Genomic DNA, 25884 nt, shown 5'->3' with positions numbered 1-25884 from the left:
CAGATAGACACTCATTTAAATTACAGCTGAATTTTGATGGTCTACCCCTGTTCAAAAGTAGAAGTACTCAGTTTTGGCCCATTCTTGGTATGTTGCAGGGGTACAGCAAGAAACCAGTGCTGATTGGTCTTTTTTGTGGCAACACTAAACCAAAGTCTTTGTCAGAGTATTTGCAACATCTGGTGAGTGAATTAAAGTCACTGAGCAGTGGGTTTGTTTTTCAAGGAAAGAGGTTCTTTTTGAACATCTGCTCTGTTGTATGTGACACCCCAGCCCAAGCCTTTGTCAAAGGTGTGAAATCATACTGTGCATACCATGGATGTGTCACCAAACTGGTGTCCGTATAGGACATCGAATGACATTCCCTGATTTAAGTGCAAAGCGTAGAACTGATGAATGGTTGCCAGCTTCCGTTATGATTACATGCACTTAGTATGCTTAGGGGTTATGAGGCGTCTGCTTGATTTGTGGATGGTTCCTCCTGGACCCCTGCATTGTCATATGTCAAGCAGTCAAGCTTCCTTGGTTTCAGAGAGGCTGCTTTCTTTGAGGGATTACGTTCCTTCTGAGTAGAAGACCACTAGAAGACCACGTACACTGGCTGAAAGATGTAGGTGGAAGGCCACAGAATTTCATCAATTTCTGCTGTACACTGGACCTGTTGTGCTGAAGGGTGTGTTAAAGTCTCAAATATATGACAGTTTCATACACACAGTTAAACAATTCTAGCTGTCATATTTTTTTCTTTCTTTTTGGCTTGTGTATTATTGGTAAATAAACTATTTTTGATAATTTAATTTACTTGTGACTTATTTGTTCACATAGTTTGGGTAAAATTAGGCTGGGCTATGGCTCAGTTTTGGGGTTTCTGGTTAAAGGGTGGTGTTGATATGGTTAACTTTTATTGTGTATTACCGTACACCCAAAGCGCTTTACAATCATGTGAGGAGAGACCCCCACAATAAAACAATATTTACACAATAAAAGCACTATATAAATGCATCATTCATTCATTCATTCAACTTATGGCTGAGAATTGGTACCAATAATAAAACCTGTTTTGGCCCAGTTCAGGGCCAGTTAAGAGTGATTAACTGGCTGAGATTCGGGCCGGTTATGGCCCATGTGTGGCCCTTGTCTTTAATCCAGTTCTGGGCCACTTCAGGGCCGTCATTCTTTGCGGCACTTGGGCCGAGGGAAAAGTGATTGTGTGGCCCGGAGCTGGGCCAGAGCAGTTAGAGAATACTCTCATATGTCTGTTTTCTTTCTCTCAGTACTTGTCCGGCCGAAGTTCCCACAGGTGTTTGTTGGAGATGATGTCACTCTGATCTGTAACCGTGATGGAGGGAGTAAACCAACAAAATGGTTTTTTAACAAAGAACCACAAACACATGAGGATTATTCAATGCTTCTTACCGCAGTAACACCAAAAAACAACGGGGTGTATGTGTGTGAGCAGGGCGTAACGAAGAGTGACCCGGTCACACTCACTGTACTGGGTATGAACACCATCCTAAACGTTCATGATCGTCTGTTCCTCCTGCTGTTTCTCATGATTTCTCTCTCTTTCTCTTACAGAACTGGAGCCTTTCGCTCAGCTCTCTCCATCTACAGGAGGTGCTGTGATGACCAAAGGAGATGGAAGAAACCTGGTGCTGCAGGCGGACGATGACCTGAAGGACTGGGCTTGTTTTGTGATGAGAGGATTGAACACCTTCAGTCTAGGAGTCCATGTTAATGAGAAGATGAAGAGAGCTGTTATATTTGCAGAATTAAAGGAGGCAGAAAGAGCCACTTTCTGGTGCAAGAAAAATAAAAAAGATCTTCGAAGCAATGCAGTGACGCTGAAAAAGACAGGTGACTCATTACTCCACGTTCTGTTGTATTTCAGCAGCTGTGTGTATAAATTTATTATGTCCTAAGCATGTATGACTTACTTTCTTCTGTGGAAGATAGAAAGAGATACTTTGAAGAATCGTTTGGCTGTTTGTGTTCATGCAATGCAAGTCAATGGTGTTCAAAACAAGCAAACCATGAACCATTTTTCAAAATCTCTTTTGTTGCTTACATTATCATAAGATGCAATTCTACGAAACCATTTAAAAACAAGGGATTGCATTACTATTTGAACACAGAGTGATCGCATGTCTCCGCTGAATTTGCAGTCCACTTCTCTATTCACTATGCAGGCTGCTCTTTCCTAGAAAACTTTTTCTGACCAGCTTTCTATCAGCTAGTTCCCATCAGTCTCAAAAGCAAGTGATATGCCCGCATATTGAGCTTAAGAAAGAAAGAAAGAAAGAAAGAAAGAAAGAAAGATCTACAAAATCTCAAAGCCCTTTCATAAACAGCCATGAGACTAAATTGGAGAGCAACAGGAAACCGTAATTTCCTGCTTCTCAGATATTTTACTGGAAGATGTGTATCCTTTAAAACGTTAAAAAAAAAGATCTCAACAATGTCTCAAACTGTGCTCAGATTTGCCAAGATACCAAAGTCTGTAAAAGTCTCAAGATCAGTTTTTATAGCTCTATACTCGTACTGTATGGCATCTGTTGACTCGCTTGTTCTGAAATCACTCATTTCCTATGTCAACATTATTTAATGAACCCATTTTGCTTAAATAAGCAATAGCCCAGTAAAATTTACAGTAAAATGGAGATTTGCTATTTGGTTGCATGAGGGCCGTTCTCAATCTACAGAGCATTTATTTGGACACCTGCAAGTGCAATGTGATGTCATCAACATTTTGGACTGTTTTCCTAAATAAAATTATTTTAAATCTGTATGCCTGCTAAACATTTGTCAGGTTTTACTTGCACTGGCATTAGAAAGAATACAAAGCAAACAGACATGAATTAAAATCCACAAAACTCACATCTTAACTTAATTTGACTGGATATTTAAATGAAACAGCAGATGAAGGATGTGCAGTCTGACCTGTGTTTGGTCTGTTTCTCAGAGCTCATGGTGATGTTGGTTTCTCCGGCCGTTCCTGTGCTGCAGGGGGAGCCTGTGGCTCTCAGGTGTGCAGTCTGGGGTGGACCGAAGCTGGAAAAGGCCGTCTTCTATAAGAATAAAACAGTAATCAACAGCACATCTGAAGACACATACACCATCACCAACCCCACACGAAGTGATGACGGCAATTACAGCTGTCACGCCACCTACAGGTTCAGCCACATCAGTGCAGAAGCTGCAAAGAAGGAAGGAGATTCTGATGCTCAGGAGATAAAAGTTATAGGTAAACACAACAACAGCCGCCTTACCTCACACTTTCATTAACAGAACCACTAATACTGCATATACCGGTACTAACAAAAAAAGTACCAGAAAGCATTTTCTGGACATGGTACCATGCTGTTTTTTTGTAATATACATGCATATCTCAGTTACGTAATAACATTGGGAAAAAAAACACAATAATATATTTAAGCACTATACACAAATATATGATAATTTATTAAAGCACTACATATGTTCATACAGAGGAGTAAAGACTTTTCAGTTTGCAATACATATTGAAACAATATGTTTATACACACACACACACACATATATATATATATAGTGGTACTGTAAACTAAAAATGAAAAGTTTATAATATATATATTAACATAATATTTTACATCTTAGAGTTAAAGCAAGTCAAAATAAACACAAAAAACAGCTATTAAAAAAATGAAAACAACCTATCACATCTTTCTTTTTCTTTTTCACTGGCTGCATGCAAAAGCAAGCAAGTATACTGCATGACCAGTGTGGTCCTATCCATGAAAAATGGACTTATTATGAAACAGTCAGAATTAATGACTTACAAGCTTACAAGTCAGAATCACTCATCAGTTTGAATTGGTCTAACAAATCACTCACTGATTCTGTCAGAACGGTTACATTTATGCATTTGGTAAAATCAGGATGTGCTAGTTATTTAACCCATGTTCTTAGCAGCATGTGCCACCCGTTAACCTTCAAAACAGCCACTGAATTAACACCATTAACACTCATATTGTGTGTGCTTACAGATACACATTCACAAAAACATCTGATTATCATTGTGTAATAAACAGAAACATCTGAAATTCTCATTAAATTTGCATTGTGTCTAAAAATCACCCATTTACACAGGGTAAAACTAAAACCACAGGCTTTCTTGGTTTATTGCTTTAATAAAGGGGGAATTGTTTTAATTAGTTGTTTTTTTCTGCCTAATTTGGACCAGTTACAGTCCAGTATGAAGTAAAGGCACTGCGTAAATACCACTGTATATGAATACTATATTCATCTGAAATCATCAGTGCACCACAGTATGTGTTTTTAAGTCTTTATTTCTGTTTTACAGGTGGACCTCCTGCTGCAGTGATTTCAGGATCTACTAACAGTCTGCAGTGTTCCTGCCCTCTCTGTCCTGCCGACTGCACATCCAACCACTGGTACCACACACAATTTAATGACCCATACGCACGCACGAAACTACCTGAAAACGACCAGTCTATTACCGTAGAGGAAGAAGGACAGTACAGCTGCCGGAAGGACTGTGGGAACGGTTTCTCCCGTTTCAGCAACGTCTACAGCTACAAAAGTACTCATACACAAACAAACATACATGCTCTTAAGACTTTCATTGTATTACTGTTTTTATTCATATTTTTGTTTTGTTTTTTTATTTTAGTTAAGGTTTTCGTTATTTTGTTGTTTGTCATTTTTATTTGTGATTTCTAGATGTGAGTGTATAATAATAATATAGAATAATTTGGCACATATTTAAATATAAATAAGTTCTAAAAAATGTTTTATGGTTTTAATTTGAATTGAACAGTAATAACCCTGCCATTAACACAATTTTTGTTTGTTCTTGTAAGATGAGGGATGAATGTAGACTATTTTCTGTGGTAATCAACAGCAGAAACGATTCTCAAAGTGTTTGTGACACCCAAAGTTTCACGCCAAAACACAAGCACGCAAAGTTTTATGGTCTCTTTTTTATTTTCCGTGCATATTCATGTAGAGTGTAGCAAAGTATTAGTCACTTTGAATTCTCACTTCAGGATTATGCAAGCACACTACTTCTCATTTTTATTTTTAGAATGAATTTGCATCCTCTCTTTCTCTTAGAACAAGATTCTACAAGCGTGATGCCCATCATGGTGGCGGTGATTCTGATCATTCTCGGGTTGTTGATCGTCTTGCTGGTTGCGCTGAAACGCAGACGGGGAGGAAGCGGCATCCAGGAGACCAAAGGGGATAAAGACGAGACGACAGGTGGAGACTATGAGCAAATCCAACTCAAGGACAAGGATCAGGCGGTTTATCACACCCTGGGCGAGAGCACGAACAAGGACCAGGTCGAGGGGGGTTACGAACCCCTACAAAAGAGGGAGGAGGGGGGGGTGTACCACACAGTAGGACCTGGAGAGGGTCAGAGTGAAGGTCAAGGTGGGTACGAGGCTCTTAAGAGCGTCAAAGCCGAGGTGTACCACACACTGAGTTCAGACGACTCTAAAAAGCCAGCCGGAGAAGCAGAGCAGCTTCCTCAGAAAGACAAAAATTATGAGGCCGTGACAGTGCAAAGAGAAAGAAAGAGGAAATCTGGGAAAGAATAAGCACCACAATAGTCAAATGGCTGTTTGGCAATGCAGTCTTTCTAAAAACCTTGCCAAAAGGTAAAAGAGTTTAATGCAGGTTATTGTATTAAATGTAATGTATTACAAGAATACTTCGAACTCCATCCAAAAAAAAAGAAAAATCATTTGCACACACATATATCTTTATATACATAAGATAAATACACACACATATACACACACAACGAAGATTTTTAGCAAAATAATCAATCTCTGTGAGTCCATAAGAGCAAGGTTTATCTCTAAAATTGACGCCTCAAAAACCACACAAAGCGAAGACGACTGCAATCCACATGACTCCGGTTAATGAATCAAAGTCTTTTGAAACAAAACGACAAGTGTGTGTAAAAAAATACTGATATTTCAAACATTCAAAAAAAAAAGTTTAACCTATAAACAAAAAATATATTGAAAATGTTCTTCGCTGTAAAGCACCACTGCCTTCCAGAGAACTGCCCCGAAAGCACAGAGGACCATCATTTCTCGCTCGAGTTGCTTTGATTGTATATGATATAATTAATATACATTTCGAACTGCATAAATAACAATAAATTTATTTTTGGATAGAGTATTCCTTTAATATTATGAAGATTACGATAATATTCTCAAATAATACATTTGACAAAATAAGCGTCACCTTTGGGATACCTAGAGATGTTCTGGAGGGTGAACGTAATTTGTAATGATCTTGACCTTTTAACCTGCAACTATGTCAAAATCCTCCTCAAAAGTGTGTTTCAGGAGATCCCAGATAAATCACGGCAACTCTCATTCAGATCCGACTCTATTTTGATCAGAAACGCCACTTTATACCGTCACATCAGTTCCTGAAGGACAAAATCAAATAACAAACAAACATTTCTAATTTTACACTGAAGCATTTCCAGACGCTATTGGTGAAGAACTAACACAATTTAACTTTAAAATCAATCAAAGAAAGAAATATAATAATCTCATAATATAAAAGCATATAAGCACATCAGCATATAAATATATAGTTTACACACACAAAAATAGTAAACAAGATTAAAGATATCACACACAGATTCACACATTCAGACACATTTATGAGAATTCAGATACATAATTCTGTATATAACAGGACAAAGAAGACAAAAAAATGTAAGTTTTGCACAATAACACAGAAGGATTTAGGCCTAAAGTATGGTGGCCGAGAGAACTCAACGCGCTGCAACTTCAGAAAACACATGCAAATAGAAAAAAACACCAGCAAATCAAGAAAACATCTTCATCATTTTGACAGCACATGCGCTGCAAATCCTCACAACACATGCAAATTAAGAAAGGCTGCAAATCCTCACAACACATGCAAATTAAGAAAGGCTGCAAATCCTCACAACACATGCAAAATTTTTCTATTTGCATGTGTTTTCTGAAGTTGCAGCGCGTTGAGCTCTCTCGGCCACCGTACTAAAGCACAGAAATTCCAAAGCATCACATATAAACAAGCATCAAACCCAGAATTGCACAAAATCAGTTATTGGGAATATCTATGCGAATTTATAGTTATACAGGTTATGCTATATATTAAAATAAGTAACGATATTTCTCAGCTAGTATCACTCTCATCCAACTGTAAATGCACTGTAGTCTGTTTGCACTATTTCAATGTTTGATCAAGTTTATCTTCAGACTTTAATTTTACTTCATGCTCGTTGTTTTGTAGGTTGTTTTTACTAGGTTGGTAAGTAGGTTGTAAGTATTTTAAGAGTTTCATGCATTTTCAGCTTGTTTAATTGTGGATGTACATCAAATAGAGCACAGCTGTATAACTGAATGCAACATGCAATATTACATTTTTACTGCAATGCAACTGTAGTTCAGTCTTTTTTCACCAAAGGGCAAATTTGGTGGCCATTATCAAAGCCAGTCCTGCTGAGGTTCACCACAAGGTGGTTTTCGTAGTTACACACTGGTTTGTCATTTTAGTTATTATATACTTTTAATTCCTGTTCCTCATAAAATCCTTGTTTTTCAAATTAAATTGTATATAAATGAAGCCTTGGTCTCTTCCTTTGTCCTGACAAAAATTCACTGCTATATATATATATATATATATATATATATATTGGATTGGATTGGATTGGATTCAATTTATTGTCATTGCACATGTAGGTACAAGGCAACGAAATGCAATAGAGAAGAAGAAATACAGCATAACATGAGGAAAGAGAGGAGAAAAAAAAGTGTCCTCACACTACGTCCTTGGAAGAGAGTGCAGTGTGAGAACAGACAAAAAACCTCAGCATAAAGCACAGTCAACACAGGAACATAACTTGCATAGTAATCCTAGTTCAGACGAAACAGCCATCCGGCCAGCAGCCATTACAGCGCAAACCCACGGACCCGTTAACACCTGACAGGATGAAGCGACGAAGGCGTGGGATGGGGGTAGGGAGGTGTATGAGTGTGTGTATGTGTAAGTTCGTGTGAGTTCGTATGCCTTGAAATCCGTTTCGCCAGCACTCCAAACCAGTCGACTCAGTTCGCAGGTTGTGATGCGACATAGCAATTGCCATGGAAACGACCTTGGACAGAGCACAAGCGCCCGACAATAACAAGGTGTTTTTGGGAGGAGGGAATGGAAGAAAGAGCGTCTCCCTGCAGTATTCACCGGAGAGTTGATACCAGAGCGGCCTTGCCAAGCCGTTCTGTTGTGGGAAGCCGGAAAGAGATAAGATTGTTTTGTCTTAGTGCGAACAGCTGTCTTCCAGTTTCACAGCTATTCTCATTGTCCATTCTGATCTCCATGTCCATCAATTTTTCATGACGGGCAGCCGTGAGAGGTTTTGGATAGCCAGTCCCGTCTCCTTGATTTTCTGATAGTTTAGGGCAACGCCTAATCCAATAGCAGAAACCCAGTTATCATTGTTCCGAATAAGAAGATGTCTTCAATGTCCTCCACGGAGAGAGCCGCCAGACACACGACCCGCCATCTCTCCCATGCGTCCATCGTGTAGCCAGCAGCAAACGTCCCAGCGGGACATTCCGGTTCTCCAGATCCCGCTTTCCTAGTCGAGAAGATGGTGTCAATTGCATTTAGAGACCAGTTGATCAGATCCATAATTTCGGTTTTGTAAATAGTGCAGCGAGAGTCTCTTAAGAAGGACAGGACAATACAAGAGAGCAAGCAGGGAAGTTCAGGAGGGAGGGAGGGAAGAAAAATGCGACCGCCTTCGAACAGAGCCAAACGAGAATCTGTATATGGTGAAATATTGATGGCCCACTTTGGCCAAGTGTGCTAGATAAAGTGGGCCACCCTAAACCTTCATTAATTCTACTCTCATTTATTAAATACATTGACATTCACCGATTTTTTTTTTAATTGACATGTATACAGGTGCTGGTCATAAAATTAGAATATCATGAAAAAGTTTATTTATTTCAGTATTTCAATACCATTCAAAAAGTGAAACTTGTATATTGGATTAATTCATTACACACAGACTGATATATTTCAAATGTTTATTTCCTTTAATTTTGATGATTATAACTGACAACTAATGAAAGTCCCGAATTCAGTATTCCAGAAAATTAGAATATTGTGAAAATGTTCAATATTGAAGACCCCTGGTGCCACACTCTAATCAGCTAATTAACTCAAAACACCTGGAAAAGCCTTTAAATGGTCTCTCAGGCTAGTTCTGTAGGCTACACCAGGGGTTTTCAACCTTTTAGGACATGCACCCCCCCCAAGTTTGTCTAATTTCACTCGCGCCCCCTCAACACCCCCCCCCCCCCCCCGCCGTGCGAGCCCAAAGTGTGCGAACATCATTCACATATTGTTTGCTGCGATTCCAGTGCGTAGCATTAAGAAACATAAACATATAACCAGCTTACCTGATTCAGTGTGATGGCTGAGTCTGTTTCTGAGATAACAACATGCCAATCCGTGGTTGGATTTCTGACATGACTAACCGTAAATCATTTTACACCATTCTCACTGTCGCCTAACAGCGGGAGTCAGATTGCCCCCTAGCGGATGGCTGAAGATTTGAAAGCTCGTATTCATAAATCTTCAAGGCAATGTCTCTGAATTAATTGATGCTCGCGCCCCCCTTGACAGGTGCTGGCGCCCCCCTGGAAAAAAAAAAAAAACCCCTGGGCTACACAATCATGGGGAAGACTTGACAGTTGTCCAAAAGACGACATTGACACCTTGCACAAGGAGGGCAAGACACAAAAGGTCATTGCTAAAGAGGCTGGCTGTTCACAGAGCTCTGTGTCCAAGCACATTAATAGAGAGGCGAAGGGAAGGACAAGATGTGGAAGAAAAAAAGTGTACAAGCAATAGGGATAACCGCACCCTGGAGAGGATTGTGAAACAAAACCCATTCAAAAATGTAGGGGAGATTCACAAAGAGTGGACTGCAGCTGGAGTCAGTGCTTCAAGAACCACCACGCACAGACGTATGCAAGACATGGGTTTCAGCTGTCGCATTCCTTGTGTCAAGCCACTCTTGAACAAGAGACAGCGTCAGAAGCGTCTTGACTGGACTGCTTGTCACGGAACAATCAGGAGGAAGCAAGGATGCAAGCAATAATATATTTAATGGTCAGAGGACACAAACTGAATTACAAAGTCTCTCGGGTGGGCAGGTGGCGCAGGGACTCGACAGACAGCGTGCAGGTGGTGAGTGGTGTTGGTGAATCCAGCAGAGGTGCACATCCAGGTGAGACGAACCACGAAGACGAAACACAGACCAGGAACCAGGCAGCAGACGACACGCGAAGACACACTGAGGACATCAACCAACGATCTGACAAGGAGAGGAAAGTGCGGTGAGACTTTATAGGTGAGTAGATTGGCAGCAGCTGGTGCGGGAATTGAGATCAGCTGGCGCGCTGATGACTGGAGTGAGCGGTCACGCCCACTCACACATACACACACACAGAGAACAACAATACACGAGACATGAAGAAACCAGTGAATTCATGAACCGTGACAGTACCCTCCCTCCTAGGAACGCCTCCTGGTGTTCCCAGACTCCCTTACCTGTCAATTGTAATCATCAATAAGGGAGTGATCCAGAATGTCTCTAGCAGGCACCCAACTTCTCTCCTCCGGACCGTAACCTTCCCAGTCCACCAAGTACTGAAATCCGCGTCCCCTCCGCCTAGAGTCCAGAATACGATTGACCGAATAAGCGGGTTCCCCTTCTACAAGTCGCGGCGGTGGGGGAACCGGGGCTGGCGGATTTATGCGTGCATAAAACACGGGTTTAATTTTGGACACATGGAAAACGGGATGAATCCTCCTGTACACTGGAGGGAGATTGAGGCGGACTGTCACCGGACTAATGATCTTGGTGACAGCGAACGGGCCAATGAATTTAGGAGCAAGTTTATTAGACACGGAGCGGAGAGGAATGTTCTTAGTAGAAAGCCACACTTTGGAACCGACGACGTATACGGGAGGTCTAGACCGGTGGCGATCAGCCTTGGCCTTGGTGCGCGCTCCCACCTGGAGTAGAGTCTCGCGGGCTCTAGTCCAAGTGCGATGACACCTCTGGACAAAGGCGTGGGCGGAGGGAACCGCGACTTCGGATTCCAGACTAGGAAAAATTGGTGGCTGGTAACCTATACTGCATTCAAACGGAGACAGGCCCGTAGATGACACTGGTAACGAATTGTGGGCGTACTCCACCATTGACAGTTGTTGGCTCCATGAGGAAGGATTCTTGGAGACCAGACATCGCAACGTTCTCTCCAAATCCTGGTTGGCTCTCTCAGTTTGACCATTGCTCTGGGGATGAAACCCTGAGGACAGACTAACAGTAGCACCCAGCAATTTACAAAACTCTCGCCAAAATTTGGACACAAATTGGGGTCCTCTGTCGGAAACCACGTCCGTCGGGAGGCCATGTAACCGAAAGACGTGGTCAACGACTGTTACCGCTGTCTCCTTGGCTGAGGGTAATTTGGGCAAGGGAATAAAGTGGGCCCCCTTCGAGAATCGGTCCACCACGGTCAAAACTACCGTGTTACCCTGAGAGTGTGGGAGGGCGGTGACAAAATCTAGAGCGATATGGGACCAGGGTCTCGAAGGGACCGGCAGCGGTTGAAGGAGCCCATCTGGGGGTCTATTGGAAGTCTTACCAGTGGCACAAACTGAGCAAGCCAAAACAAAACTGTGAACATCACGAGCCATAAGCGGCCACCAAAATCGTTGCTTGACTAAAGATGTAGTGCGACTGACTCCTGGATGACAAGCCACATTGGAACAATGACCCCACTGAATAACGTCGGACCGTAATCCCTCTGGCACAAATAACCGGTTCGGTGGGCAGCCGACCGGAGGCGTTACCCCTTGTAAGGCTGTCTTGACCTTCGATTCGACCTCCCATGTGAGTGTGGAGACAATTAGGGTCTCCGGAAAAATGCACTCGGGAGTAGACGGGCGATCGGAACGGTCAAAAATACGTGATAAAGAATCCGGTTTGATGTTCTTGGAACCCGGGCGATACGAGAGAGTAAAGTCAAAACGTCCGAGAAAAAGTGCCCACCGAGCCTGCCTGGAGTTCAATCTCTTAGCAGTTCTAATGTATTCCAAATTCTTATGATCGGTCCATACGATAAAAGGTACCCCCGACCCTTCTAACCAGTGACGCCATTCCTCCAATGCTAGCTTGACTGCCAACAACTCCCGGTTACCAATGTCATAATTACTTTCGGCAGGGGACAACCGGTGAGACAAAAACGCGCATGGATGCATTCTATCGTCTGCAGGAGAACGCTGGGATAGCACTGCACCTACCCCCACCTCTGACGCATCGACCTCCACCATGAACTGACGTGATGGATCAGGGGTAACAAGGATGGGCCTTTCAAACAAAGCGGCCTTTCAGTTTGGCAAACGCAGCCTCAGCTGCGTTTGACCACCTGAACGTAGTTCTGGGGGAGGTCAAGGCGGTCAGAGGAGAGGCTAGTTGGCTGAAATTGTGAATGAACCGCCGGTAGAAATTGGCGAACCCCAGAAACCTCTGCAGGGCCTTGTGGGAATCTGGACTTGGCCAATCCACCACAGCCTTAACTTTCTCAGGATCCATACGCACTCCCTCAGACGACACAATGTACCCTAAGAAAGGAACAGACTGTGCGTGGAAAGCGCATTTCTCTGCCTTGACAAAAAGCCTATTCTCTAACAGCCTCTGAAGCACTCGTCGAATGTGCTGCACGTGCTCCTGGAGAGAAGAAGAAAAAATCAATATGTCATCCAGGTAAACATATATGAATTGATCGACCATATCTCGCAGCACGTCATTGACGAGTGCCTGGAAGACCGCCGGGGAGTTGGAAAGCCTGAAGGGCATGACCAAATATTCAAAGTGCCCCCTGGGGGTGTTAAAGGCAGTCTTCCATTCATCCCCCCTCCTAATGCGGACCAAATGATAAGCGTTACGTAAGTCCAGTTTAGTGAAGATTGACGCTCCCTGCAACCTCTCGAAGGCTGAGGACATCAGTGGCAAAGGATACGTATTCTTTACCGTGATGTTGTTCAGCCCTCGGTAGTCAATACAAGGTCGCAGGGACCCGTCCTTCTTCCCCACAAAAAAGAACCCCACCCCCGCTGGAGAAGAGGAGGGACGGATGAACCCTGCTGCTAGAGAATCAGAAATATATTTCTCCATAGCCTCTCTCTCTGGAACAGAAAGTGAATATAACTTGCCCTTAGGCGGAGACGTACCTGGCAGTAACTCTATAGCACAGTCATAGGGACGATGCGGAGGGAGAGAAGCAGCACGAGACTTACTGAACACCTCCTTCAGGTCGTGATACTCCGTGGGCACGTTTGACCAATCCACTGCCTCCTCCTGAAACGTACAAACAGAAACGGACGGACAAGCAGACACAAGACAAGACTCATAACATTCACTGCTCCATTCCGATACTGATTTCTGCTTCCAATCGATCCTGGGGTTGTGCTTGGTGAGCCAGTGGTGACCTAAAACAATGGGTGCAAGGGGGGAGTCCAGAACGTAGAAAGAAATGGTTTCCGTGTGGTTGCCAGATACGATGAGTGTGACGGGTCCAGTGGTGAATGAAATAGTGGGAAGGGCTTGGCCATTAAGGGCGTGCACGGCAATGGTCTGCGTGAGGGGTAGAAGGGGAACTTGAGTCTTATGAGCAAATGTGTAGTCCATGAAATTACCTTCAGCCCCAGAATCCAGCAGTGCATGACAGTCGTGCGTGTGCGCTGACCATCGTAGTCTTACCGGGAGGAGTGTAGATGTCGATGAGGTCTTCTCAGCGGAGATCCCACCCGACAGTAGCCTCAACCTTACTGCCGGGCTTGCCCTTTTACCGGGCAGTTGTAAGCAAAGTGTCCTGCGGCGCCACAGTAAAGGCAAAGGCCCTGGGATCTCCGCCTCTCCTTCTCCTCCCGGGAAAGCCGAGCTCGCCCTACCTGCATGGGCTCGTGATCGTAGACGGGGCTGACCACGTCCCTGCCGCTGGCTCGTAAATCCTGGGATGCTGGAACCCGAGCGGATGACACCCGGCATTCCACTCTGGAGATTCGGGAATCCACCCGAATAGCCAGCTCAATCAGGCCATTGAGAGTGGACGGCAAATCCAAGGTGTAAATCTCTCTCTGGACGCGATCAGCCAGCCCATGCAGGAACATATCCCACTGCGCCTCCTCGTTCCATTGACACTCTGCCGCCAAGGTCCGGAACTCAATGGAGTAGTCGGCCACAGATCTCTCCTCCTGCCTGAGATCCGCAAGGACCCGAGCCGCCTCCCTTCCCGCGACCGCACGGTCGAAGACTCTCTTCATCTCGGCGGAGAGTGTCTCGAACGAGGCACAGCATGGATCTTGGTTCTCCCACACCGCTGTTCCCCATAGCGCCGCTCTCCCCGTCAGTAATGTGAGCACAAACGCCACTTTTCTTTGTTCACTAGCAAATGTTCTGGGCTGCAGGGTGAAATGCATGGAACATCGAGTCAGAAACGCTCTGCAAAATTTAGGCTCACCGCTATATAATTCGGGAGAAGGTAGGCGGGGCTCTGATGGGGAGGGGTTCTCAGGTGGTACGAGGGAAACCGGCGGTGTGAGTGGCGCAGTGGGAACTCGCAGATGTTGAAGTTGCTGGGTGAGCTCGGACACCTGCGTCACCAGGGCTTGAATAACCCGACCCGATTCCTGCATGTTCCTCTCCTGCGTATCCATCCGCGCTACGCTAGATCGGATGAAATCTTCCAGCGAGGAAGAGGAACTGCTTGCTGCTTCCATGTCTGGTCAGATCGTTCTGTCACGGAACAATCAGGAGGAAGCAAGGATGCAAGCAATAATATATTTAATGGTCAGAGGACACAAACTGAATTACAAAGTCTCTCGGGTGGGCAGGTGGCGCAGGGACTCGACAGACAGCGTGCAGGTGGTGAGTGGTGTTGGTGAATCCAGCAGAGGTGCACATCCAGGTGAGACGAACCACGAAGACGAAACACAGACCAGGAACCAGGCAGCAGACGACACGCGAAGACACACTGAGGACATCAACCAACGATCTGACAAGGAGAGGAAAGTGCGGTGAGACTTTATAGGTGAGTAGATTGGCAGCAGCTGGTGCGGGAATTGAGATCAGCTGGCGCGCTGATGACTGGAGTGAGCGGTCACGCCCACTCACACATACACACACACACACAGAGAACAACAATACACAAGACATGAAGAAACCAGTGAATTCATGAACCATGACACTGCTGCTGAGTGGTCCAAAGTTATGTTCTCTGATGAAAGTAAATATTGCATTTCCTTTGGAAATCAAGGTCCCAGAGTCTGGAGAAAGAGAGGAGAGGCACATAATCCACGTTGCTTGAGGTCCAGTGTAAAGTTTCCACAGTCATTGATGGTTTGGGCTGCCATGTCATCTGCTGGTGTTGGTCCATTGTGTTTTCTGAGGTCCAAGGTCAACGCAGCCGTCTACCAGGAAGTTTTAGAGCACTTCATGCTTCCTGCTGCTGACCAACTTTATGGAGATGCAGATTTAATTTTCCAACAGGACTTGGCACCTGCACACACTGCCAAAGGTACCAAAAGCTGGTTTAAGGACCATGGTATCCCTGTTCTTGATTGGCCAGCAAACTCGCCTGGCCTTAACCCCATAGACAACTTATGGGGTATTGTGAAGAGGAAGATGCAATACGCCAGACCCAACATTCAGAAGAGCTGAAGGCCACTATCAGAGCAACATGGGCTCTCATAACACCTGAGCAGGGCCACAGACTGATCGACTCCATGCCACGCCGCATTGCTGCAGTAATCCAGGCCAAAGGAGCCCCAACTAAATATTGAGTGCTGTACATGCTCATACTTTTCATGTTCATACTTTTCAGTTGGCCAACATTTCTAAAAATCATTTTTTTTGCATTCGTCTTAATTGATATTCTAATTTTCTGAGATACTGAATTTGGGACTTTCATTAGTTGTCAGTTATAATCATCAAAATTAAAGGAAATAAACATTTGAAATATATCAGTCTGTGTGTAATGAATGAATCTAATATACAAGTTTCACTTTTTGAATGGTATTACTGAAATAAATAAACTTTTTCATGATATTCTAATTTAATGACCAGCACCTGTAACTGGCTTTTTAGAAAACAAATGAGAATGCAGTCAGGAAATTCAAGTCAAGAAAGGAAACAGCAGAAGAAACTGTCACAATTAAAGTTCATTTTTACAATATTATGTTTTAAATATCTCTTTTTTTAATAGCCTGTCTGTTGTTGCATGTGTTATAGCCTCATTTTAATATGTTGTAGAGTTCTCTTTTTTTCATCAAAATTCTGTTAAATTTAATCAAATTTAATTTTTAATAGATCAGTTTTGAATTTTACGCATTAATTAAGAAAACTCATTTTACTTATATCCTAGGCTATATTTTTTTAAAACATGTTGTTGAATATGTTTGTTTGATAATGTGCCAATAAACATAAAAAACACATAAATATTTTTACGATTTCTAATTAAAATACAGGATCATTTTTTGATAAATCATGGATGGCCCACTTTACCTGAAAAGACATTTGTCTGGAGTGCATGAAGTAAACTAAGAAAAGAAAAGATAAACGTCTGGTATATACAAGTTTAACAAAAAGTGGCCCACTTTACCTGAATTCACCTTTAAAACAAAGAAGTTGAAGCATATTGGAATAGAAGTTGCTTTTGCAGATTTTCTTTTTTTTTAAAGGAAAAAAAACAAAAAAAACAATAGGCCATGTTTGCCAGAGGAACAAAAAGGGTGTTCCTGTTTTGTCTTTTTCCTAAATAGTTCGTTGCAATTGTAATAGGCTCATTGGCAGTCTGAGATCTGATTATACAGCCACGGGAAGTTTGGAATAAAACCAAACAAAAACACAACGGTACTCAGATTGCTTTTTTCTTCTTCTTTTTGGAGAACGACGACAGAGGACAGATCTTGAAGGTAAATCTTTTGTAAACTATGGAGATATATGAATATTTCTTGGATTTAACACATATGGGGACAAGCTGTTTTTCACTGACGCTTTCTTTAACTGAAGTGCGACAGATTGGATTTGTCTCAAGATTACTCATAATAAAGGTATGAAAGTGGTCCTGTTTTGATTTTGCATGTTTGACACAAATGACTATATAACTGTTGAAGCATCAAACGGATAACATGAAGCTAAACCCTTAGATTTTTCAAAAGATGTAGGCTAGGCTATAACTTTTCCAAACATTTGTGGGAAGTCTGTAGTGAAAGTGAAAGTATTTTGTCAAACGCATAATAATTTAAAAACATTTTCAAATGTGACTTGTCTGAAATGTCAATGCAGTTATATCAAGAAAAGATCAGACCAGAGACGAAGACAACATAATGTCAAAAAGACAGGAAAACTTATGAAAGGTTTTCTTTAACTTAAAAAGCCACCTTTGCACATGTTTTCTGTCCATCAGACGGTCATATTTCTCTTTCTGACGGACAGCACGGTTCAGATCTGCTGATGGACATGAGGTCTCTGTTCACACTGGCAGGTAAAAACACTGTCTGCTAGAGTCATATGTCACTAATTTACAGCATTTGATTACTGGCCTAGACCTAGAGTAGAATTATACTCTCTAGAACCACAACTCTATGTTTATTTCTATGGTTAAAATGGGGAAGAATCCCCAGGTTTTCAGAATTAATAGAACAAATAAATGTGTGATTTAAAAACATAATGCTATGTAGCCTTTTATCAATATTACATTAAATTAAAGTCAATTAAATATGATTTTAAATAGCATTTATGCTGATAAAGGTAAGGTTTTTGGCCTGTCCCTCGCTATGATTTTTTCTTTTTCAGCAGGACTTTTAATTTTTAATGTGAACAAAAATCACATTTGCATATTATTCTAAATACAATCTCATTGTTAAACAATGTTTTTGCCATAAGTATAATTTTCTTCTATAAAATATAAATAATTTTATTGGTGTCCCCTGATGTCAGCCCTGTTAAAAAAAAACCCTTGTAAAATACTGTACAATCAAGTGGCATTATTTCCAGGAGGATACATCATTTCTCAACCAGGATTGCGACACTGAAAACACAAGCATGTTTCTCTCACTCCTCTATAATGTTCTATTTTTCATCATTTATGAGGCTTGGCTGAGCGAGGGGGAGGGGCATCATCCAATGTCAATACTGTTACCGTTTTTAAAATGTAAATTTAAACAATTACTTACGTTTACTATAATCAATATCTGCATGCATCTAATTGCAATACCCTTAAAACATTAGATCTCCTAGAAATGTCATGTGCTAAGTCAACAAAGCAAAATTGGCTGTTTGCTATTGTCCTCCCACATTATCGACATTTTGTAATGTTTAACATTGTAAAGTTGCTTTGACACAATCTGAATTGTGTAAAGTGCTAAATAAATAAAATTGACTTGATTGACTAATAAATCTATAGCAAGTTTACAATTATACAACTATATGCAATTTAAAAGGGTAAAACTTTACAGTATTACAAATATGTGCCGTGTGCTGAAGAATGTGTGTCCTGTCATCCCTGTTACTCTGGTCAATCCTGTTGCTGTCATTCATTTCCTAAAAATTGTGAAAATTATATTTGATACAACTTTCCAGGTTTTTCCATTGTAACTTTAACTATATTTTAGTTTGGACAAAGCCATTTTTGTAATATTTCTCTTGTAAAAAAATAAATAAATAAAATCTTAATTGACGTGGTCATTTTAAGGTGCCTTATTTCATGGATATATAAAACTGTTGATTAAACTTAAATTAGCTTATTATTTTTTTCCAAGTGGAAAAGGTCCCGATTTCGTGGAATGACCTTTATTTATTTCTTTATTTTGTCATTTAGCAGACCTTTTATCCAAAGCGACTTACATAAGAAGGATTTTATTTTTATTTTTTTATTTTAAATAAAAAGACAAAGATAAAATAAAATTAGAATAGAGAGTGCTAGAGTTAGAGGGTCAAGTAAAGATGGAACAGATGAGTTTTTAGCCGTTTCTTGAAGATGGGTAAGGATTCGGCTGCTCTGATTGAGTTGGGCAGGTCATTCCACCAGATGGGAACAGTTCATGAGAAAGTCTGTGGAAGTGTTTTTGTACGTCTTTAAAGTGGTGTATCTGGCTCACTCCAATAAATCTGTATCACATGAGAAACTTTGTAATTTGCCAAAGAGCTTTGAACAAACTGACCATTTTTTGTCTCTGCATGAATTAAAGCTGTACAATCTTAATCCAGAAATAAAATCCAGTTCTGATTGATCTTTTTATGTCACAGTGTTGTTGGCTTTCATAAGAGGGAACAAGGGACAGACACTGACAGGTAAATGCATAAACATGTAATATTATGACACACTTGTCTATAGACCACAACATGTGGTAAAATTCAGTGCCTACAGATGTTTTCTGCCTGATCCTCAAAACAACAAAAGATTTAATATCATACAGCATTAAATCTATTCAAGCGCAGAGTAAATTCAAGTGCAGATTTTAATCATTTATAATGTGTGTAGATCTAGTGTCACAGAGATCGTCACACAATAAGCATCTAGATGTTTTTAGCATAGTCATGAAAAGCATTCATTTATGTATTTATTGCATAAATGCATGCATGCAGTAATTCATGTAAGCACACAGGAATGCATAAATGTATGCATGAATGAATGAACAAATTAACCTTTTAAACATCCATTCCAGGAAGTTAACTTTTTTTTTTTTTGCTGCAAAGTGTGCAGCAAAGTAGTCAGACAACCTCCCACATAGCAAACGGACTTGGCCCAAATGTGGCCTCATAATGGCACTGCTGGCGTGTTGCCGGTGTTCTGTCGATTTGTGCTACCCTGTCGGATTTTCCTACCTCCCATTAAAACAGTAGGTAGTACAATTCGACAACGAAAAATGCTACCTGTTAAATTATGATTTATTAATGTCTACACCTACCACACCCTAAACTTACCCTTACAGTAGTGTATATACAGTAATCGTGTGTTATATTCGCGGTTGTGGCTAGAAGGGATACAGCTACCGGAAACCAACAATAAATCATTTTTTCTACCTATTAGATTGTTTTTTATTAACGTCTACACCTACCCCAACCCTAAAACTACCCCTTACAGTAATGCAGATGCATTAAATATTGTTGTTCAGCGTGAGAAAAGGGACGAAATATTGATGTGCGCATGCGCAGTAAGCCCCGGTATAAGAAAAGCTGACGGGTCGGATAAAATGTCAGGACACCAGCACTGGCATGCATCATGTCAGCCAACTGTGGGCCATACGTGGCAATGATAGCACTGCATGCATGACGGCAGACTACATTTTGGCCAATTGTGGATGGGAGGTGTGTGGCCCAGATCAGTGTAGCGATTAGAGCCCTGCACGGGCCTCAAATTTAGGCCCTAGCCCGGCCCAGGTCCGACAGTTTATCAGAATTACCGGCCCGAGTCCGACCCAGGCAGCATAGGCGGACAATGGGGGGCCTGGCCCGCCCTGCGAGTCACTAGTGCCCGCCCTGGACGAGCCTGCTGAGTAAAGAAAACGCTGTACTATTCAAATATCAGTTATTATTTATTTACCCTTGCATTGCGAGGTGTTTCCTCCAGGCTGCGCCGTCGCGTCAATCTGAAAGGAGGCGGGGTGGAGTTAGAGCTTTAGCAGAGAGCTTGAGGATCCAATGGCGTTGCGAAGTTTTACTGACAAGCTCTTTTGGTTAAACATTTTAAAACCCTCTGATTTAAAATAATAATGACGAATTATAATACAGATATGAAGTATGGATCATTTTTCACGGCACTCCTGACTGGGCTAAGACCATGCCCCTCCAAACGAGTAACTGTGCTCCCACTTTCTATCCTCTCCATACTCCAGTCCTTGCTGAACGTGATCGATTTCAAAAGCGAAAGTGAAACCAGTAGCACATAAGAAAGCCATTGCATGCTTTAGCGAGCGCCCCCCCCCCCCCGAGCTGAGCGAATACATGCCTCACAGACATGATAAATATATCTATAGAAAGCTTTAAATTATTACTTAACGAAATAAAAAAATAAATAAAAAAAAACTGTTTTATTATAATCTTAATCATAATCAATAAAGACGCATTTCTCTCTAAAGGCACGTCTAATGAGGAGACGCAGGATCAGCAACTTCATCCTTGCAACACAGACTCAGAAAACATTAGTTTATTAGTAAATATTCAAATATCTCCTTACTATTTCCCGCAGACACATTCATGGTTATGTTTGCTGGGGTTTTGCAGCAAGCTTTAGCCTATTGCGTGCATTTGAACACAGAACTATTCGCGCACTGCTGCTGCTGCGGGACACTAAACACCATCGAGCTGCTCTCAGACGCGGCACGGTCTCCTGTTGTTTCCTCCAGCGCGGAGATTTTTAAAATCACTAATCGATAGATGTCTACAATATAAAAATAAGGAGAACCCCAAAACAGGCCCGATGCCCGGCCCGCCTCTCAATTATGACGTGGAAATTGGCCCGAAGACCGGCCCTAGAGGCGTAAAAAAGTCGGGGCCCGTCGGGTCCGGGCCGAAATACAGGGCTCTAGTAGCGATTATGGGCCATACTTTTTGTACTGGACAATTATAAGTATTTAGACCTGCTACTAAGACAAGATTCATATTCTCCCTCTCTCTCTCCCTATCTGAAACATAATGATTTTAATAATTATAATAATTGATTTATATATGAGTCAGTGAAAAAAGTTATGTTCAGATTATAAAAATTAGAAATAATTAATATAGTATTTCATTTTCAGCAATGTTCACAAAATTCAATAATCAATAAAAAAATCCAAAATCCATTTGACCTGAACAAAACATACATTTTCATTGAGTTTGAATTAGTTTACAAAGTATTATTTATTTATGCACCACAAAATCATGTTAAAAACTTACAATATATATATAGAATTTATTTATTTATATTTTTTAAATAACAGTTTATTTGAAAATATGTAAAGTGACAACTAGGCGGTCAATTATTGTTTACTTTGGCGAGATCTCCACTGTAACAGCAGCTTTTCTGGTTGGTGAATGAGGTTCACGAGATACAGCATCAGTTGAAATTAGTTTTCTCCCGCTGAAGGGTGAAGAAGACGTCTGCCAGACATCCACTGTTCAGGTAAGTGAACTTATGTTGTGTATGACCTAACCTTAGATGCAATACATGTATATGGTATCTGATTCAATGCCACCTTGAAGTTGAGAACGCGAGTACAGACTGACCTGACCGGGGTGCGATAGTCCGGCCTGCAGGATATCCGAGGCGCGGTGCTTCCTATCAGGTCTGCAGAACAATGTAATGCTGTTAAAATTATAGGAGAAATGCACAACTAAATCAGCAACAGTGATTGACTTAAGATGAAAGTGATTAAATGGTTGTATAATCAGATTGAATTATAGCCAAGTCTAATCTGTGACGTTGATAATCAGGATATTTCTGATATTTTTGTTTTAGCTAGTAGACGTTCTGAATGGCCTGTAATAGCTTAAATATTAAGTAGCCAAATTGGCTGGTGAATGAAAAAAGTTGTAAGTACACATAAATAAAACAATAAGAAAGCAATTTGTTATTTTGTAAGCATTTTGCATCATAGAAACAAATCTGGATTAATCATTGTTTCACATAAAAAGAGCATGTTTTCTTTTATTAGTTAGCTTAGTTATTTCATGTCCTGTTAGTCATCTCATTCTCATGTGTGCCATATTTTTAGGGGATTGAGAGGAAAAAAAGTACTATTAAAATAACTACACTGAAAGAATGAATGGATCGAGTGGATTTCATTGTTGTCTAAAACAATAGTTCTCAACCTTGGTAATGTTTAGAGGTCACATCTAGGAATGACATGAACAATTGGCCACTTACGGCAAAACTTTTATTATCCTATGAAATTAAAGCAAATGTAATAACTATGGATAAAATAATTAAATATAAAATATTTAGATGTGGATATAAATTGACTGATAAAAACAATGAAATTACAGTTACTTAAAAAACAAAAGGTTGGGAACCTCTGGCCTAAAAGCACTCACATTCCTTGATCTAACAAAATTATTAGAGCTGCAGGCAGTATTATCCTATATTGGTAAATCTTGAATAGTTGAATAGGCATATTCAATGTTAATCTTTTTTTCTTTTCTTTTTCTTACAGGACTGTGCTTGGGCAAGAAAACTTGAGACAGACTATTGGTATGGAGGGTAATTGGAGTTACATGAGAGGAGCAATGTGAGAAGACGGGCATTAAAAAAAGTTGATGAACTAACAGAGTCAATAGATACTGAGTGGAACAGGCAAGAGTTTGAAAGAAAGTAGAGAGCTTCAATGATGAAACTTCAATATGGTTTGAGGAGGAGTTTCAGGGCAGCAGAGATGGAGGGAATGAGCAGATTCCAAAGGATAGGTTTGTGTCTGATGAGGATCATAGTGATGCATGCAGTGACACTATTGATGACTTGAGGGATTCTCTTGCTGACTGGGCCACTGAGTTTAGCATTCCCCTGATTGTGTTATCAGCCCTGCTCTGCTTTTTACAAGTTCACCATCCCTCTCTGCCAAAAGATGGGCGAACATTACTTAAAACAAAAACAACATAGAAACTTTATCAGGTGGAATGTTTCACTACTTTGGAATACTAAGCTCACTTCATGGACTGCTGAGGTCTGTTGTCCCAGATAGACACAAATTAAAATGTTAATTTTTGCATACTATTAAATAATGCTACTAAAACATGCATTAGACCAGTACATTTTGAAATTAAATGCACTTTTTTGAGGTGGTAATAAGATGTTATGCTTTGAATGTGTTACATTATCGATACTTCAACAGTGCATTGGTTACTCTGTTTACACCACAGTTTCCATATCTCAACATTTTTAAGGTTTTTGTTCGTTAAAATGGTCTTGTTTGTCAAAATACTGTTGTCAAACTCTGACCATCCAGTTAGTACAAGCATTCAATAGTGCCACCTAAGCAATCATTTCCTTTATAAAATGTAACCGAAGCAACCTTATTTTAATTTGTTACCCAAATTTATTTACAGTAGGTGGATGAATGTTTGTATATGTATTTATTACTTTTGTATTTTGTCTTTTAGCTGCTGTGAGGAAAAATCATCTGACACAACATGCCACCGATCAGGAGAAGCAAATATACAAAGATGGCTTCAGCTTGCTGCTGATAGAGATGGAGGAAGGAGAGAGCGCTTGAGGAGGAAAGAGGGGCTGCAGAGCTGTACTTCACTTCCTGAGGAGGATCCTAAATAGGATCACTTTCTCCCTCATACATACATTCTGATGTGTTCATTTGTTTTCATAGATTCATGTAGTAATAATTGATAGTTGGCAGTTCAGGCAACTAAAATAGTGTTCACACAGTTAAACAATTCTAGCTGTCATATTTTTTTTATTTATTTTTTTGGCTTGTGTATTATTGTTAAATAAACTAATTTTGATTATTGAATTTTCTTGTGACTTGTTCACATAGTTTGGGTAAAATTAGGCTGGGCTATGGCTCAGTTTTGGGGTTTCTGGTTAAAGGGTGGTGTTGATGCTTTATTGTCATTCCGCTACATGTGGGGACATATAGTGGAACGAAATGTCGTGTCTCGCAGGACCACGGTGCTACATAAATACAGACATACAACAATGAAGTAAAAAAACACTATAAGCCTATACACTGCTAACCTACTGACAGATTTAACTATAAGTATTACCGTACACCCAAAGCGATCATGTGAGGAGAGACCCATAAATGCATCATTCATTCATTCAACTTATGGCTGAGAATTGGTACCAATAATAAAACCTGTTTTTGCCCAGTTCAGGGCCAGTTAAGAGTGATTAACTGGCTGAGATTCGGGCCGGTTATGGCCCATGTGTGGCCCTTGTCTTTAATCCAGTTCTGGGCCACTTCAGGGCCGTCATTCTTTGCGGTACTTGGGCCGAGGGAAAAGTGATTGTGTGGCCCGGAGCTGGGCCAGAGCTGTTAGAGAATACTCTCATATGTCTGTTTTCTTTCTCTCAGTACTTGTCCGGCCAAAGTTCCCACAGGTGTTTGTTGGAGATGATGTCACTCTGATCTGTAACCGTGATGGAGGGAGTAAACCAACAAAATGGTTTTTTAACGGAACACCACAAACACATGAGGATTATTCGATGCTTCTCACTGCAGTAACACAAGAAAACAACGGGGTGTATGTGTGTGAGCAGGGCGTAATGAAGAGTGACCCGGTCACACTCACTGTACTGGGTATGAACACCATCCTAAACGTTCATGATCGTCTGTTCCTCCTGCTGTTTCTCATGATCTCTCTCTCTTTCTCTTACAGAACTGGAGCCTTACGCTCAGCTCTCTCCATCTACAGGAGGTGCTGTGATGACCAAAGGAGATGGAAGAAACCTGGTGCTGCAGGCGGACGATGACCTGAAGGACTGGACTTGTTTTGTGTTGAGAGGATTGAACACCTTCAGTATGGAACCCGATGTTGATGAGAAGATGAAGAGAGCTGTTATATTTGCAGAATTAAAGGAGGCAGAAAGAGCCACTTTCTGGTGCAAGAAAAAGAAAAAATATCTTCGAAGCAATGCAGTGACGCTGAAAAAGACAGGTGACTCATTACTTCACTTTCTGTTGTATTTCAGCAGCTGTGTGTACAAATTTATTATGTTCTAAACCTGTACGACTTACTTTCTTCTGTGGAAGATAGAAAGAGATACTTTGAAGAATCGTTTAACTGTTTGT

The 25884-nt window shown here is 41.1% G+C and overlaps 2 protein-coding genes and 1 gene segment (V, D, J or C); 1 reads left to right on the top strand and 2 right to left on the bottom strand.

The window, feature by feature from the left end:
* LOC306863410 (Ig kappa chain V-III region MOPC 63-like) overlaps positions 1 to 25884 on the bottom strand; it is a 773265-nt gene that overhangs the window by 245631 nt on the left and 501750 nt on the right.
* The window catches only part of LOC306863399 (uncharacterized protein), a 41305-nt gene that overhangs the window by 11049 nt on the left and 4372 nt on the right, over positions 1 to 25884 (top strand). Inside the window, exons 5-6 of the mRNA XM_079406726.1 lie at positions 1275 to 1499; positions 25472 to 25750. Of these exons, the coding sequence (XP_079262852.1) occupies positions 1275 to 1499; positions 25472 to 25750 (504 nt within the window). The remainder of the gene's footprint in view (positions 1 to 1274; positions 1500 to 25471; positions 25751 to 25884) is intronic.
* LOC306863419 (uncharacterized protein) lies at positions 755 to 21605 on the bottom strand. 2 transcript variants are annotated; one of them, XM_079406751.1, is made up of 4 exons: positions 21434 to 21605; positions 21339 to 21389; positions 2941 to 3068; positions 755 to 1844 (listed from the first exon to the last, which is right to left on the bottom strand). In XM_079406751.1, the coding sequence occupies exons 2-4, from the start codon at positions 21354 to 21356 to the stop codon at positions 1595 to 1597; spliced, it is 396 nt and encodes a 131-aa protein (XP_079262877.1). In that variant the 5' UTR covers positions 21357 to 21389; positions 21434 to 21605; the 3' UTR covers positions 755 to 1594. The 2 variants fall into 2 exon arrangements, with proteins under 2 accessions (XP_079262877.1, XP_079262878.1); XM_079406752.1 differs by having other exon boundaries at positions 755 to 1721.

Source organism: Barbus barbus, assembly GCF_936440315.1.
Source record: "Barbus barbus genome assembly, chromosome: 44".
Classification (NCBI taxonomy): domain Eukaryota; kingdom Metazoa; phylum Chordata; class Actinopteri; order Cypriniformes; family Cyprinidae; genus Barbus; species Barbus barbus.
The sequence above is the reverse complement of the archived record's forward strand: the minus strand, read 5'-3'. Positions and strand labels throughout refer to the sequence as shown.